Raw genomic sequence first — 14,144 nt, forward strand, 5'->3', positions numbered from 1 at the left:
TTCATCTTTCCTGACTGATAGTTCTCCCAATTTGGAGACCCTGAGAACTGAAGACACCACCATTAGGGATAAGATTTTTATGCACAGCTACGTAAGTAAAGCTGTGGTAAGAGCCGACAGCACTACGTGTAATCTCAAAACTGGAAATCTATGGATAGCTGGAGGGTTGGTCTGCGCCACCCTTTTGAGAAACGAGATGTGAGATTGTCGGGAAAACACCCGCTATCTGAGGTACTATGGTCGCTACCTGATGTTGCAGGGTAGATGCCTTGAGTTTTAGATGAACTCCATCCTGTAGGAAAGCTAAAAGTTGGCCTAAATCCGAGTCTAGCGGGTCAATGTACATACGCTGGCACCACACCTTGTGAAGGCTTTCCATGAGGAGTTGTATATACGCCTGGTGGATAACTTTTTGGAGGCCATGATGGTTTCGGCAACTTCTGGAGCATAACCTAAGTCTAGCAACCCGTTCCTGTCAAGACCCACGCGGTCAGACGGAACCACTCTGGGTGTGGGTGCCATAACGAACCTTGTTGTAGCATGACTTGGCTCACAGGAATATGCCAAGGCTTGCCCGCTCATTCATTCATTCATTCGATTTGTATCCCACCCTCCCTGGCACTGCCAGGCTCAGGGCGGTTTCCAACACAAGAAACACAATATACCTTATATATAACATTGTCACAGGCCTGAGTGATAAGGAGCCTGTACCTGATATTCCTATGAATCTTATGAATGTCTATGAATCTTATGAGTAAAGCATAAAAGCAAGAGGCTTATTTCTCTGAACAGAATTGATGTGGCAAGAAAGTGGGGTAAAGGTTAGCTGCAAAACTACAAGGTTTATGATATGCAATGTTGCCCGCTTAGATGATTGTGTCTGGAAATAATATCAGCATCACTTATCCGAGGTGTTCTTCTTGACATTAACAAGGTCGTTTCAGCCCTGGATCTTAGCCCCACTTATATCTGCCTTGTGAGGAAATAAAGCTACCATCTAATGACTCAAGATCTAAACAGTATAACAGATGGTGACCTTGAACTGGTTAACTGGTGACTTAATGCCAAAAATATAGTAAAGCTTTATTCACAGCCCAAGTGGCAATAGTACCACCACCATGTGTGCTCATGCCAGGTGCAAGGATACAATGTAGCCACCCCGGGTAAAAGGTATTAGTGTAGCCTGCCCAGGGCCAGAATATTCTAGCCTCTCAGCCCAGCTGACCACTGCTCTGAGAGAATATAAGCCAGCACCAAACTGCCAGAAGGGAGGGAGTTGATGGAAGACAGCTGAGGCTGTCTGACCTCACTCCCCACATCCCCAAAGATGTAAAACTTGGAAAGAAGTTGGTAAAGGACAATGCTGATTGTCTGGTTACCAGCTTTCTCTGTCTCTTGCGTGAGACTAAAAGGGAGTAACTAGAGAACAGCAGCTGAAGCTGTTTGGCCTTGCTCTCTCCATCTTGAAAGATGTAAAACCTAGGATTGTTAGTGAAGGACACCACTGGTTGTCTGGTCATTAGCTTTCCTCATCTCTTGCGTGAGATGTAAGAACTGAGTAAGTTCTTGGCCATGGCTCATTCTATTATTTCAAATCTTGCGTGATATGGAACTCTACCATTTCACAAGTTCTTAGTGAGAATGGGAAAGACTCATGAGAGGGATTCATGTCCAGATGACCTGCTAAGGCTAGATGTCTGGAATGAATGCTTGTGGACTATTCCATATGATGGAGGCTCTTATATTCCTACTAACCTTACTGTGGGGTCTAAGAGTATTGGATCAGTTCCATATTTGGAAACACTGACATCTCATTAATCCTAGCAAGGATTGATGAGTTCTCACTGAAAATGGTCTGACTTGGTATTCCTTGAGAAACATGGAAGTTGTGAAACCTAAGTTACAGAACTGGTCTCTTCAGTTCTCAGAATCAGAAACAGGATTCTTGGATACTCTTAAGAGATTCCTCTAAACAACCAGAGATATCTGTCAGGGTAAAGAGTCAGAGGTTCTCTTCAGTTCTCAGAATCAGAAACAGGATTCTTGGATACTCTTAAGAGATTCCTCTAAACAACCAGAGATATCTCTCAGGGTAAAGAGTCAGAGGTTTCCTCAACAACACAGAGGAAGCTTCTACACTCAGTGACAATGAGTGGCATACACAGTATGCATACACAGATTACATTATATAGAGAGAGCTATAGAGCTCCTACCTAGAACTAAGGTTCATACAGGTTCACTCTACATATTGAATTTAAAGCTACACATAGTCTTATAAAGTACTGACTTCAGCTTCACAATTATCAGCTGTCTCTTATACAGAACAGTATTTCAATGAACCTAAACTGGCATGAAATACTTAATGAGCTTTTGGACTATAGCTCTCAAATAAACTAAAAACCAGAGAATCAAAGATATTGCAAAGACATAGAAACATGAGAAAAGACTATGTTCTTACAGAAAAGGTTCGCAATGTCCTGAATATAAGCTAGGAGAGATTTGGAAATAGTATAAGGTTGTACTTGGTTTAATACAACTTATGTTTTATATTCTAGATACTCTGAATTAAGATGCTTTTAACTATAACAGGTCTTTTCCCCATTGTACTAATCATATTTTAACAGGATTTCTGTAACTGTTATATTCTTGAATGAAATGAAGTTACAAGTTCAAGGTTTGAACTCTCATATAGAGAAATATAAAGAAACATAGAAAGTGCTTATAAAGATTATTTGAAACTGCTTGCATATATCATAATGTATTTTATGACATGTTTTGAGAGTGTGTAAATATTCACATGCATATATATATATTATGTGAAATAAATGTTATTTAAAGGAAGTTCCTTGTTTATAAATTTTCTGGCATACTTCAATAGAAAGCCTACAGTAGTGGGAATTATCATTTACTCCTGTCTGTGAGGTCTCGCTGAATAAGATAGCTTCACTTCTCAGTAAGTGATACATTCTAAGAGTGTAGACCCCTTAACGACACGAGCCGTGACAACATCAACATTAAAATATACAACTAAGACTTTAAAACTATAAACCCAATTTAAAGTACAGATGGTGTTCAAACTCAACAACTGGCTCCTATAAATGAATGTCCTTGACAAGGAGGTTGGCTGAAAGATGAAGACCAGGAAGGCCAATAACCTCTGAGACGCTCACCGGCCTGAGGACAGAAAAGGCAATGGGGATGGAGAAGGAACTAAAAAGGGTGGCAAGGGGGGCAAGGGCGGAGAAGGAATGAAGGGAAAAGGGGGGATGGGAGGCCAGCTAATCCACATAACCATCACTGTCCTCAACCATATGTCTGGAAGAACATCTCCATCTTACATGCCCTGCAGAACTGAGATAGGTCCCGCAGGACATGGGTCTCATTTGACAGAGAGTTCCACCAGGCTGGGGCCAAGAGTGAAGACACCCAGATGGTTCTGGGGCCAGGGACTACCAACAAGTTATTTTCAGATGAGCATAATGTGGGGTGTATTGGGAGAGGCGGTCCCAAAGATACGATGGTCCCAGACCATACAGACCATACAGGGCTTTAAAGGTAAGCACCAAAACCTTGAACCCGATCCGGTATTCAATCTGGAGCCAGTGGAGGAGCACTGGTTGTATATGTGCTCTTAGAGGGGGCCCTATAACGACTTGCGCTGCTGCGTTCTGGACCAGTTGAAGCTTCCGGAGCAGCTTCAAGGGTAGCCAGTGTGGTATAGTGGTTAAGAGAGGAGGTTTGGAGCGGTGGAGTCTGATCTGGAGAACCAGGTTTGATTCCCTACTCCTCCACATGAGTGGCGGAGGCTAATCTGGTGAACTGGATTTGTTTCCCCACTCCTATACACGAAGCCAGATGGGTGACCTTGGGCTAGTCATGCTCTCTCAGCCCCACCTACTTCACAGGATGTCTGTTGTGGGGAGGGGAAGGGAAGGTGATTGTAAGCCGGTTTGAGTCTCCCTTAAGTGGTAGAGAAAGTCGACATATAAAAACCAACTCTTCTTCTTCTTTTTGTAGGGAGGTTCCCTAACCCAGGGGTCGGCAAACTCATTAGTCAAAAGAGCCAAATATCAACAGTACAACGAATGAGATTTCTTTTGAGAGCCAAATTTCTTAAACTTGAACTTTATAGGTAGGTACACTGTTTATTAACTTAATAAACTTTAATTAAAGTTTTAAGTCTTAATTAAACTATAGGTACACTGAATAAAACTTGATATCATACTTAATAGTGATCTTATTTACTAATAAAAATTAAATTGTAAGTCCCTGCCATTTCCCCCTCCCCGTCCGGAGTCCTCATCTGGAGGCCTGGTCTACCGCCATAAAAGCCTATTGGTAGACCTGGCCTCCGGCTGAGTCCCATTGGGAGGCCAGGTCTACCCATTGGCTTTCTTGGCAGTAGACCTGGCCTCCGGAGGCCCATAGAAGCCAATTGGTAGACCTGGCCTCTGAAGGGGGACTTTTCCCCCTCCTCGGAGTCCAGGTCTACCGCCAAGAAAGCCAGTGGGTAGACATGGCCTCCCAATGGGACTCAGCCGGAGGCCAGATCTACCAAAGGAAGCCCGCCCCGCCCAACAGCTGATAGGCGGGCGGGGGGCAGGAACTGCCGAGCCGCCCGCCCAGCAATCGTGCGGCTAGAGGGGAGGGGAGGCTTTAGCCTCCCAACCATTGAGGGCAAGGGAAAGGGGGACCCGGCCATTCTCCACAGCGGGGGGGGGGGAGAGACTGCACGCGTGCTCTCTCTCTCTCAGGCGCGCCGACTCCGCAGCCCGGCTGCCGGCGCGAGCCGCACTCAACAGGCCAAAGAGCCGCATGCGGCTCGGGAGCCGCAGTTTGCAGACCCCTGCCCTAACCGACCAGACTGGCATCTGTGAAGTTCTGTACTGAAGAATTGTGAATTGCTGGCTTGATCCACCAGGTCAGGCTTTGCTTCACCAACAGAGATAAGGTCAATCTCTTGTCCCTTTTTTGCAAGATTGCCAGCTGGTGAGGACGAAGAAACCACTGTAGCGGTCTGGAATGCAGATGGGCCTATGGAACTGACCCTATGTACAATATCATAAGTCCCTGTAATCGGTTCAGTGACATTAGTTGCGCTGACTTGTCCTTGGTAGTGGCCTTGGCCAGTCTAGATACCTTGTTGATTTTTTCCAATGGAAGAAATAACATGTTCTTTTTGGTGTCAATGACGACCCCTAGATGCTGTAGTCTCTGAGTCAAAATAAGATTGCTTTTCTTTCTGCTAAGGACATAACTGTGGGCTACCAAAATCTGTTTGGTCTTGCTTGTGTCCTTGATAGCTTGTTTCCTGGTTGGAGAACAAATCAGGATGTTGTCCAGTTATGGACTACTTGAGGTCAAGAATGGCCGCCAAGCCCTGTTTTTCTTAGAAATTGTGAAGAATATGGAGTAGACTCCTGAGGGACGTTTGTAAGGAGGGACTGATTCTATCACTCTTATCTGCAAGAGATTTAAATTGCGGTTAAGGTTCTTGACTTTCTCCGCCCTGAGAGATCTGGGAGATGGGAGAAAACGGTCTGGGGAAACTCTATGACATAATCAAATTGAATGATTTGTTGTACCCAGAGGCCCAGTTGTGATTGCATCCACTGGGTTTGAAACTGTTGCAGTCTTCCCCCCACCGCCAATGACCTGGTGTCACTGTTTTCCTTGTTTGAAGGGTCTATCGTTCTTGTCAGATCGATAGGACTGGAACTGAGGTGCTGTTGAATCACGCTCCACTGTGGAAGGATCCTATACTATTTGACCACGGAATTTTCCTATGCTTAGGTCTGCTCCAAGGTAGCATATGGTAGAATCAAAAGGAGTTCATCAAGAAAGATTCCCTGGCATCCTTCTGTATATGTCTGGGCATACCCTCCTTCTCCACCAGGATCTTATCTGGCTTGTCTCCAAACAGCCTGTTGCCTTGGAAGAGGTAGGCCATCACTATTGACTTGGAATGAGGATCAACTTGCCATGCCCTCAGCCACAGAGTGCATCTTGTGGTAGCTGCCTCAGCCATTGTTGAGCGAGCCATGAAAGTCATGGTGTTGAGGGATGTGTCTGCCAGGAAGGTGACCGCTTTGAGGATGCAATTTGCTCCCACTGTTGCTCCTCTATTGTCACTGGGAATTAGCTAGCTCAGTTTTCAAGCCCATACGATTGAAACTCTGGATATGAGAGCTGCTGTTGCTGCTTATTGTTAGTGCTGAAGCCTCATGGCATTTTAGGTCTAGATCTTCTCCTTTTTGTTTCTTGGATCGAGTTCATCTGAGAGATCAATGTCAAGATGGCTTTTGCCAGCAGGGACTGATATTCTTCCCCGTTGAATAGTTTAGTTTGCTGTTCTTCCATTGTAGGCTCATCATCAGACAAGAACTCTCCTGAGAACTCTCCTTCCATCTCTTCCTTGTCTGATATGGAAGATGGGTGAGGGGGGGGGGAGATGGTATCTGAAAGTGCTGCAACTCTTCTCTTAGAGCCCTTCTGACTGCCTCCATGATCTCAATGGGGCAGGATGGTTGCCCTCACACAATCTTGGGAAGGATGGTGGTAGTACGTTACCCCTCAGAGTCTGATCCATCTCTGTCAGCTGGCTCAGGGAGATATCCTCTGGACGGCTGGGCCTACCATCGTAGCCACTCAGGGCTGAACTGGTAGCCATTGGAGCCGTTTTATCCATTGAGGCCCTTTTGTGCCTTTTTTCTGCAATGCAGTTTGTCTCTTTTGTTTTGGCGCTGATGTCTCATTCATCCTCTCTTCTGCCACAACTGAAGCTTCTAGAGACCTCATCATCTCCTGGCAGCAGAGAGAACAGCAGCCATGGGTCTACATCCTCCTCAGAAAGAAAGCTGTTCCCGCAGGGCTCCTCCTGAGCCGGTAACTCTGCCATGAGTGGAGGGCAGGTGAAAGAAAAGACAAAGAAAGGAGAAAGAGGCAGGTGCGTGAGGGAGATAGAGACCTCAGTATCCTCTAACAATAATAAAAGGTAGTAGTTCGTTAAAGTACAGAAATTTTTTGGAAGAAAAAGGGATAGCTGCTGCAGAGAGCTACTTCTGAGGTGCTCTTCCTGTGCAAGGCAGGAAGTAAACTGAGCTCAGGAGATTCCCACGTAAGAGACAAGAAGTGATAAGATCAGTGCTGCCTCCCTGAACAGATCAGTGCTGCCTCCCTGTGGTGGGAATCACTCAAGCTTCAAAATGCCCTCCTCTTCAGAGCGAGAACTGGAGAGTAGCAAATGTTACACGATTTTTTAAAAGGGGCCCAAAGGGGAACCAGGAAATTACAGGCCAGTTAGCCTAATGTCTGTCCCAGGCAATTTAGTAGAAACAGTAATCAAAGATAGAAAGATTAGGCACATAGAGGAACAAAGCTTGCTGGGGAAAATCGGCATAGCTTTTGCAAATGGAATTCCTGCCTCACCAACCTTTTGGAGTTCTCTAAGAAAACATGTAGAAAATGATGACCCAGTAGACATTATATACTTCAACTTTCAAACGGCTTTTGATAAGGTGCCTCACCAAAGGATAAGAGGACGGATTCTCTTATGGATTAAAAATTGGCTAAATGACAGGAAGCAAAGAGTAGGAATAAATGGACAGTTCTCATAATCGAGGGAAGCTGTGGGATAAAAGGATCAGTATTGCGACCCGTACTATTTAATTTGTTCATAAATGATCTGGAACTAAGAGTGAGTAGTGTAGTCGCCAGGTTTGCAGATGATACAAAATTATTCAGGATGGTGAAAACCAGAGATGACTGTGAAAAGCTCCAGGAGGATCTCCACACATTGGATGAGTGGGCAACAATGTGCAGATGAAGTTCAGTGCTGGTAAGTGTAAGATGATGCACAATAGGTCAAAAAATTTCAACTACAAGTATAGGCTAATGGGGTCTAAACTTGCTGAGACTGAGAGGGAAAAAGAACTTGGTGTCGTAGTGGATGATTCAATGAAAGTGTCAACCCAGTGTGCTGAAGTGGTGAAAAAGGCAAACTCTATGTTGGGAATAATTAGGAAAGGGACTGAAAATAAAACAGCTAATATTATAATACCCTTGCATAGATTAACAGTGTGGCCTCATTTGCAATACTGTGTGCCGTTCTGGTCACCATATCTTAAAAGGAAAAAGTACAGAAGAGGGCAACCAGGAGCTGGAAAAAGTACAGGAGAGGGCAACCAAGATGATTAGAGGGTTGGAGCACCTTCCCTATGAGGAAAGGCTGAAGAATCTGGGGCTTTTCAGTTTAGAAAAGAAATTAATAAGGGGATATACGATACGATAAAACGATATGATAAAATTTTATTATTTGTGGCCAAAGGCCATCACAATCTGTCATACAAAACGCAGTCATGAATAATAACATTAAAACAATCTGACCCAAAAAAGCGCTAGTAAATAAGGGGGATATGATAGAGGTTTATAAAATTATGCACGGGATGGAGAGCCATGGTGACTAAAAGGAACTTCCACATGTAAAGGCAGTAAATCTCTGATGACCCATGACAGGAAGCAACATCATGGGAAGGCCTTGGCCTCTATGCCCTGTTGTTGGACCTCCAGAAGAACTGGTTGGTCACTGTGTGAAACAAGATGCTGGACTAGATGGATCACTGGTATGATTCAGCAGAGCTCTTCTTATGTTCTTATGAGAGAAAGTAATTGGTTATGCATAAGAGGATTCTTTAACTTGTTCCAGCAATTGATACAAGTGATAACAAGCTCTGACAGCAAGTTCTGAAAAGGACTGACAAATGACCAAAAAGCCAGCCTTGCTTCCTACTGTGACTTCAACAGCAAGTAGCTTGCTCTGCAGAAATCAGGAGATAATGGGGGTTACTGCACTTGTATTCCGACAGATGTATTAAGAGTTTGAAAACGTTATAAAAAATACTGTTCGCACTTTGTTTGGCCCCTTTAGCTGTGAAGACGTCTTCCAACCATTTATAAGCCGTGGTATCCAAAAACCCTTTTAAAGCGATTTTTTTTATAATGTTTTCAAACTCCTAATACATTGCTGGGAATACGAAGTGCGGTAACCCCCAATGTTTATTTCCATATTGTAAAAAGCTTTATCACATGCCAGTGTCTCACAGAGGCTTTTAAAGGCACAGCTATAATAGTTGAATGAAAAGTTTGCAATCCTAGCTGTCGAATTAGGAAAAGAATTTAGAAAGGACCAACACAGATCAGATAAAAACCAGTGAGAGAAATTATAAAGGGTAGGTGGACAGCTCAAGGGGAAAATACGGGCATTTAGATGAGGCTATAAGTACCTAGAAGCCTATGCACAACAGGGGCAACTGGTGAAGTTTTGGGCATTTAATCACGTCTTATGGTTTACCTTTTCCAATTTTATAGTTTACCATGTAACTGACCTAAGGTATTTTGATGGATGTCTAAGCTATAAGACAAGAGGGTGTTTAAGAACGACAACTAACTTTTATAAACTATATTGTATTACACAAGCCTTTTGCAGACTTCTTAAATATAAACTGGACAACTAACAGTCTATGTCCATTTTCTTTAACCTTACCTGTTTTGAATTGGTTAAATACAATTTTGCTCCAAGATTTAAAATTTGCAGTTTTACAAGATCATCTTCAGCAGTGAAGCTCTTGGCCATTTTTCTTAGAACATCAGGGGCTATTTTTGGGACTCGTTCACAATATTCTCCAGTAAGCCAGAGGATGCTGGACCTCGCCACGGGAACCTTAAGAGAGAAATTAGTTAAAATACAAACGTTCTAATTCTTCAGTGATATATTTCATAAATTTTTCTTACTTCTTTAGCAACATCCAAAAGAGCCAAATATTAAGTTATTTCAAAGGGAATGTGCACATATTCATATAAAACTATTTATTTTAAATTAATATTCCTTGCCTTTGAGAATAAACATTCAAGAGAGCTAACAAAAACAATCTTAAAATAGAAATAAAATGATAAAATAGGTAACACACAAGCAAATCAGAACTATAAGAGCCAATTGGTAACGACAATCAAAACCCTGGACATTAAAACAGGAATAAAGTCACGGAGGGGCCACTCATTATCAAACCCAAAATGCTCAATGAAAGAGAATGCTCTTTAAAAATGTTCTACAGGTGTCTTAAATGGAAGGGAGCCATACCTATCAAATTAGTAACTAGCAAATGTATACCTGGAGTTAGCAGGAGACATGTGCATGAGAGTTAAACAATATTCAATTTAAAGAAGCCTCCCCAGAAGATCCTATCCCATTGGTAGAAGTTCTTTCCTAAAGGATAGTCCCAAACACTTCAAGAGGTTTTATCATAACAAGTAGATACAAAAGTAAATGGCTTGACAGTTAAGATACAAAACACAGACTGCTTTGATGTGGGGCAACCTCCTCTAACACTGATGCTTATACACACTATGAATATTGTAAACCATCTATTCATAAACGATGGTTCAGGAGCAAGTGGCTTAGCACAGAAACACTGGGTGTTACTTCCTCAGGTTTCCAGCAGAGAGAATTACAGGCAATGTTTCATAGGAGCCTGAGAATGGAGAAACGTTAATTCAAGTCAGAGAATAAATCCATTTTCACTCCCTGCCTTGAGGAAGTATCCTAATTCCTGGCACACTGTTAACCTGCAGAACTGTGTCAGCAGTGAATACCACAATTTATATTTTGGTTTTGTGCGTAAAGCCACAAAGGTATGTTACGTACCTTAAAGAACAACCGAAATGTATACACACAGACCACTCACACCTAAACATATTGTAAGTGGTGCCCTTAAGCAATACGTCTAGAAGATTCTCAGAAGATGCTGTGAGATATTCTTGCTGACATTATTCTAAACAAGGAAAGATTCAAAACCTAGACACACCCCAATTCTGTAACCTCTTCTTGTGTTATCTGAACTAACTATTACTTTCTTTTGCAAGCTTCTGCTAAATCAAAAAACTTCTTACAATTTACAGTTCACTGACAGTAACTTTTCTAGCTCATTCATAAGTACTCAAGGGGGACATAGTAAACTGAAAATTTGACCAGTGAGGCCATGTGGCATGAAAAGCATTGGAACTATTGTATCATACTGAAGAACTTTAAATCCTTCATAGAAATGTTACTGTAACCTGTTAAATTCCCAACTTGTACTTTAGGTTTTTCTTTCCTAGATGTAACATTTTGCATTCTTCCTTGCTGAATTTCATTTTATGGTAATCTCAGATTTCCAGTTTGAGATTACTTTGAGTTCTTAGCACAACATCCATGTTTATAATTCCTAAATTTGCTAAGTGTTGCTTCTGGATGCCAAGATCAAAGTTCTACTCTACTCATGCAAACTGTTATCTGGCTAATTAAGTTTCTCATAATTTGGGGCAGTCATTATGATAATCTTTCTGCGTGTTTTTACCATAATATTATGGTACACAATATTCTTAGGAGCATGTTTTTAAATGATCTTAGATGCCATGAAGGAAAGGAGGTGACCTGTATTGTTTATAAGACAATGGTATTCCAATGGTATTTGTGGAGAGAATGGTTTGACCTTTAACATCTTAAATGACCTATTTAAGATGTTAAAGGGCAAACCATTCTCTCCACAAATACCACTGGATAATGAAAAATAATATATTGTCTCTCTCAACACTTCACAAGACTTACAATAAATGACTTTGGAATACTTTAAGCAAAAAAAGTTGTAAATTGTTACATACGTAAAGTTACATATAAGATTGCCAACTACTGGGAGAAAAGAAGTCCTGTTGCTTTAACAAAGGCTTAATGGGATGTTATTTACCTCCATGCCAGTAAAAGCTTCACCTGTCCACACATTAAAATTTCATTAAAGGGACAGGTTAGTTTTCTCCGGGCAGTTAGCAACTCTAGTGACAAATATGACCTATAATGTATTTATCCTGGCCTGGATATCCCAGGCTAGCCCAATCTTGTCAGATCTCAGAAGCTAAGCAGGATCAGCCCTGGTTAGTATTTGGATGGGAGACCACCCAGGAATACCAGGGTTGCTACACAGAGGTAGGTACTGGCAAACCACCTCTGTTTATCTCTTCCCTTGAAAGCCCTATGGGGTCACCATTAAGTTGGCTGCAACTTGACAGCAAAAAACAACAACATAATCTTTTTATCTGCACATTTATTCACCACATTCTCTGCCAAAAAGATGGCTCTGCAGTTGAGAAAGCACTTGATAAAGTGAAGTCACCATGGGGAAAATTGGCTGCGTGGAGCTCACTGCAATACAACAGATTACTGTTGCATGGATGAGTGAAACTAAATTCTTACCACAGCGAGCTTGCCAGTCCAACCTAGTAAAGGACAACCCTGGGCCAATTATCAAGCAGTAACAGTGACACAAGTACTTCAAATATCCTCAAACAACAAATATTTCGTTCGTCTTAGCTTGACCCAACATCACAACCTTGAAATACCACTTCCTCCTATATTGTCCAGCCTGCTAGTTAAGATCCTCCTCACAAGCCCGGACCACAATTTTTCAATTTGATCCAATGAAAAATGGGGGAGAATGACACCTTTATATTGATGAAACCACACTACTATTGGTGAAATGAGCTCTCCCAGGAGTCAAATCTTTCTAATTCTGAATATGACCCTGAAACATGGATCAAAAAATCCACACAATGGAAGTAAGTATGACTTGGGGAGATATGCTGAGATTTTGCGAGATTACTCAAGATTCTTGCAGTCATTTTGGATTACCTAGGGAACTGCTGACATCACCAATTCATTCTGAAACCTTATGTTGCAGGGATGAAGAAGTGAGCAGACCGCGAAGACAAGAAGGAAGATAGGGTAAGTAGTGTCACTAGTAGAGGGAGGGGGAAGAAAAATGGCACACAAGAGGGAAGGGGGTTAGAGGGAAAGAAGAAAGCAGGGAAGGGGGAAAGCTGCAGGGGCTGCAAGAGGGACAGAAGGAGGGGAAGTATAGATACTACAAGGAGAGAAATGAGAATCCCTTCTCCATGAGTTCTCATGTGTCTCCCACTTGTACAGATGCTGAACAGGACAGGGAACAAGATGGAATATTGTGGTATCCCACAAGTCAAATCCAATGGGATACAGCAGCAGTGCTACCACAAACACACAAACTAGAAGAACCACCACTGCCAAGCAGTACCTCAGACTTCTATATATCTCAAGCAGTTCAAAAGCATTCAATGTCTTTAAAATCAAATGCCACTAAGAGGTCTAGAAAACTAAGTAGGGTTACATCCCTCCATTCAATTATGGTTAAAGGTCCAAAATTCTGATGCTGACAACAGGCTGCAATTTGATTTGTCCCCCTCCCCAGTTAATCTTGATATGAGACTAGAGCCTCTTCTTTATGTTTTTGTGTGGGACAGTAAGGATATTATGGCCCATTACTACAACAAAGACAGAGAAGCCAGCAGAATAAGCAGGAGTCATCATACTCACTGAGGAAAATAGCCATTCTAGAGAGAAGCAGAGCCTTGTCCAATATCTGACTATCAAATCATTAATCATGGCCTTGGTGATTAATCAGTGTGTCTTCAGCCACAAAGAAACCTGCTGCTCTAGCACTGCCAAAGGAAACAATCCTTTGCGTTTTTAGCATTTTCTACCAAATGGTTTATGATCCAATTTGGACTACTTTGAATTGCTAGTCAAAGCCGTGTAACTGGTTAGACCACCTTTGGCCCAAATGCTGGAAACAAAAAAAAGCAATGTCTACCTGTGAAGATACCCCTAACATCTATTGCTTTCTCCCTTTTGGATTACTCTGGACTATTTGTTGCCTGAATGCCAAGGCACTCAGGAACTGAACATATGCTTGGAGCTGCACAAATAGGTAACTTTATCAGCTTTACCCTTTTACTCTTCATCTTCCCATCGCCCATTCTGACTGAAGAATATTGCAGTTTGCAAGAGCTTGAAATATTTAGGGTTTTTTGGGGGTAGGCTTTCTAGTGTTGAGATCTATATTTAGCATCTGATATTATTTTGACTGCTTGAATTTGCCAATTCTCTTGCCCAGATATTTTTATTATTCCTCTCAATAAACTTTTGTTTCTGGTTTTATTTTATCCAGATTCCCAATGTTCCTTTCAAGTTTATAGTGGCATCTTACCACACTGTCAAAGATTCCTTTATAGCCATTGTTTTGAGG

The 14,144-nt window shown here is 42.1% G+C and overlaps 1 protein-coding gene across 1 annotated transcript in view; it reads right to left on the reverse strand.

Moving 5' to 3' along the window:
- AP3B1 (adaptor related protein complex 3 subunit beta 1) overlaps positions 1–14,144 on the reverse strand; it is a 201,387-nt gene that overhangs the window by 99,836 nt on the left and 87,407 nt on the right. The window contains exon 15 of the mRNA XM_056848189.1: positions 9,542–9,718. Coding sequence (XP_056704167.1) covers positions 9,542–9,718 — 177 coding nt within the window. The remainder of the gene's footprint in view (positions 1–9,541; positions 9,719–14,144) is intronic.

Source organism: Euleptes europaea, chromosome 4 (genome assembly GCF_029931775.1).
Source record: "Euleptes europaea isolate rEulEur1 chromosome 4, rEulEur1.hap1, whole genome shotgun sequence".
Lineage (NCBI taxonomy): Eukaryota > Metazoa > Chordata > Lepidosauria > Squamata > Sphaerodactylidae > Euleptes > Euleptes europaea.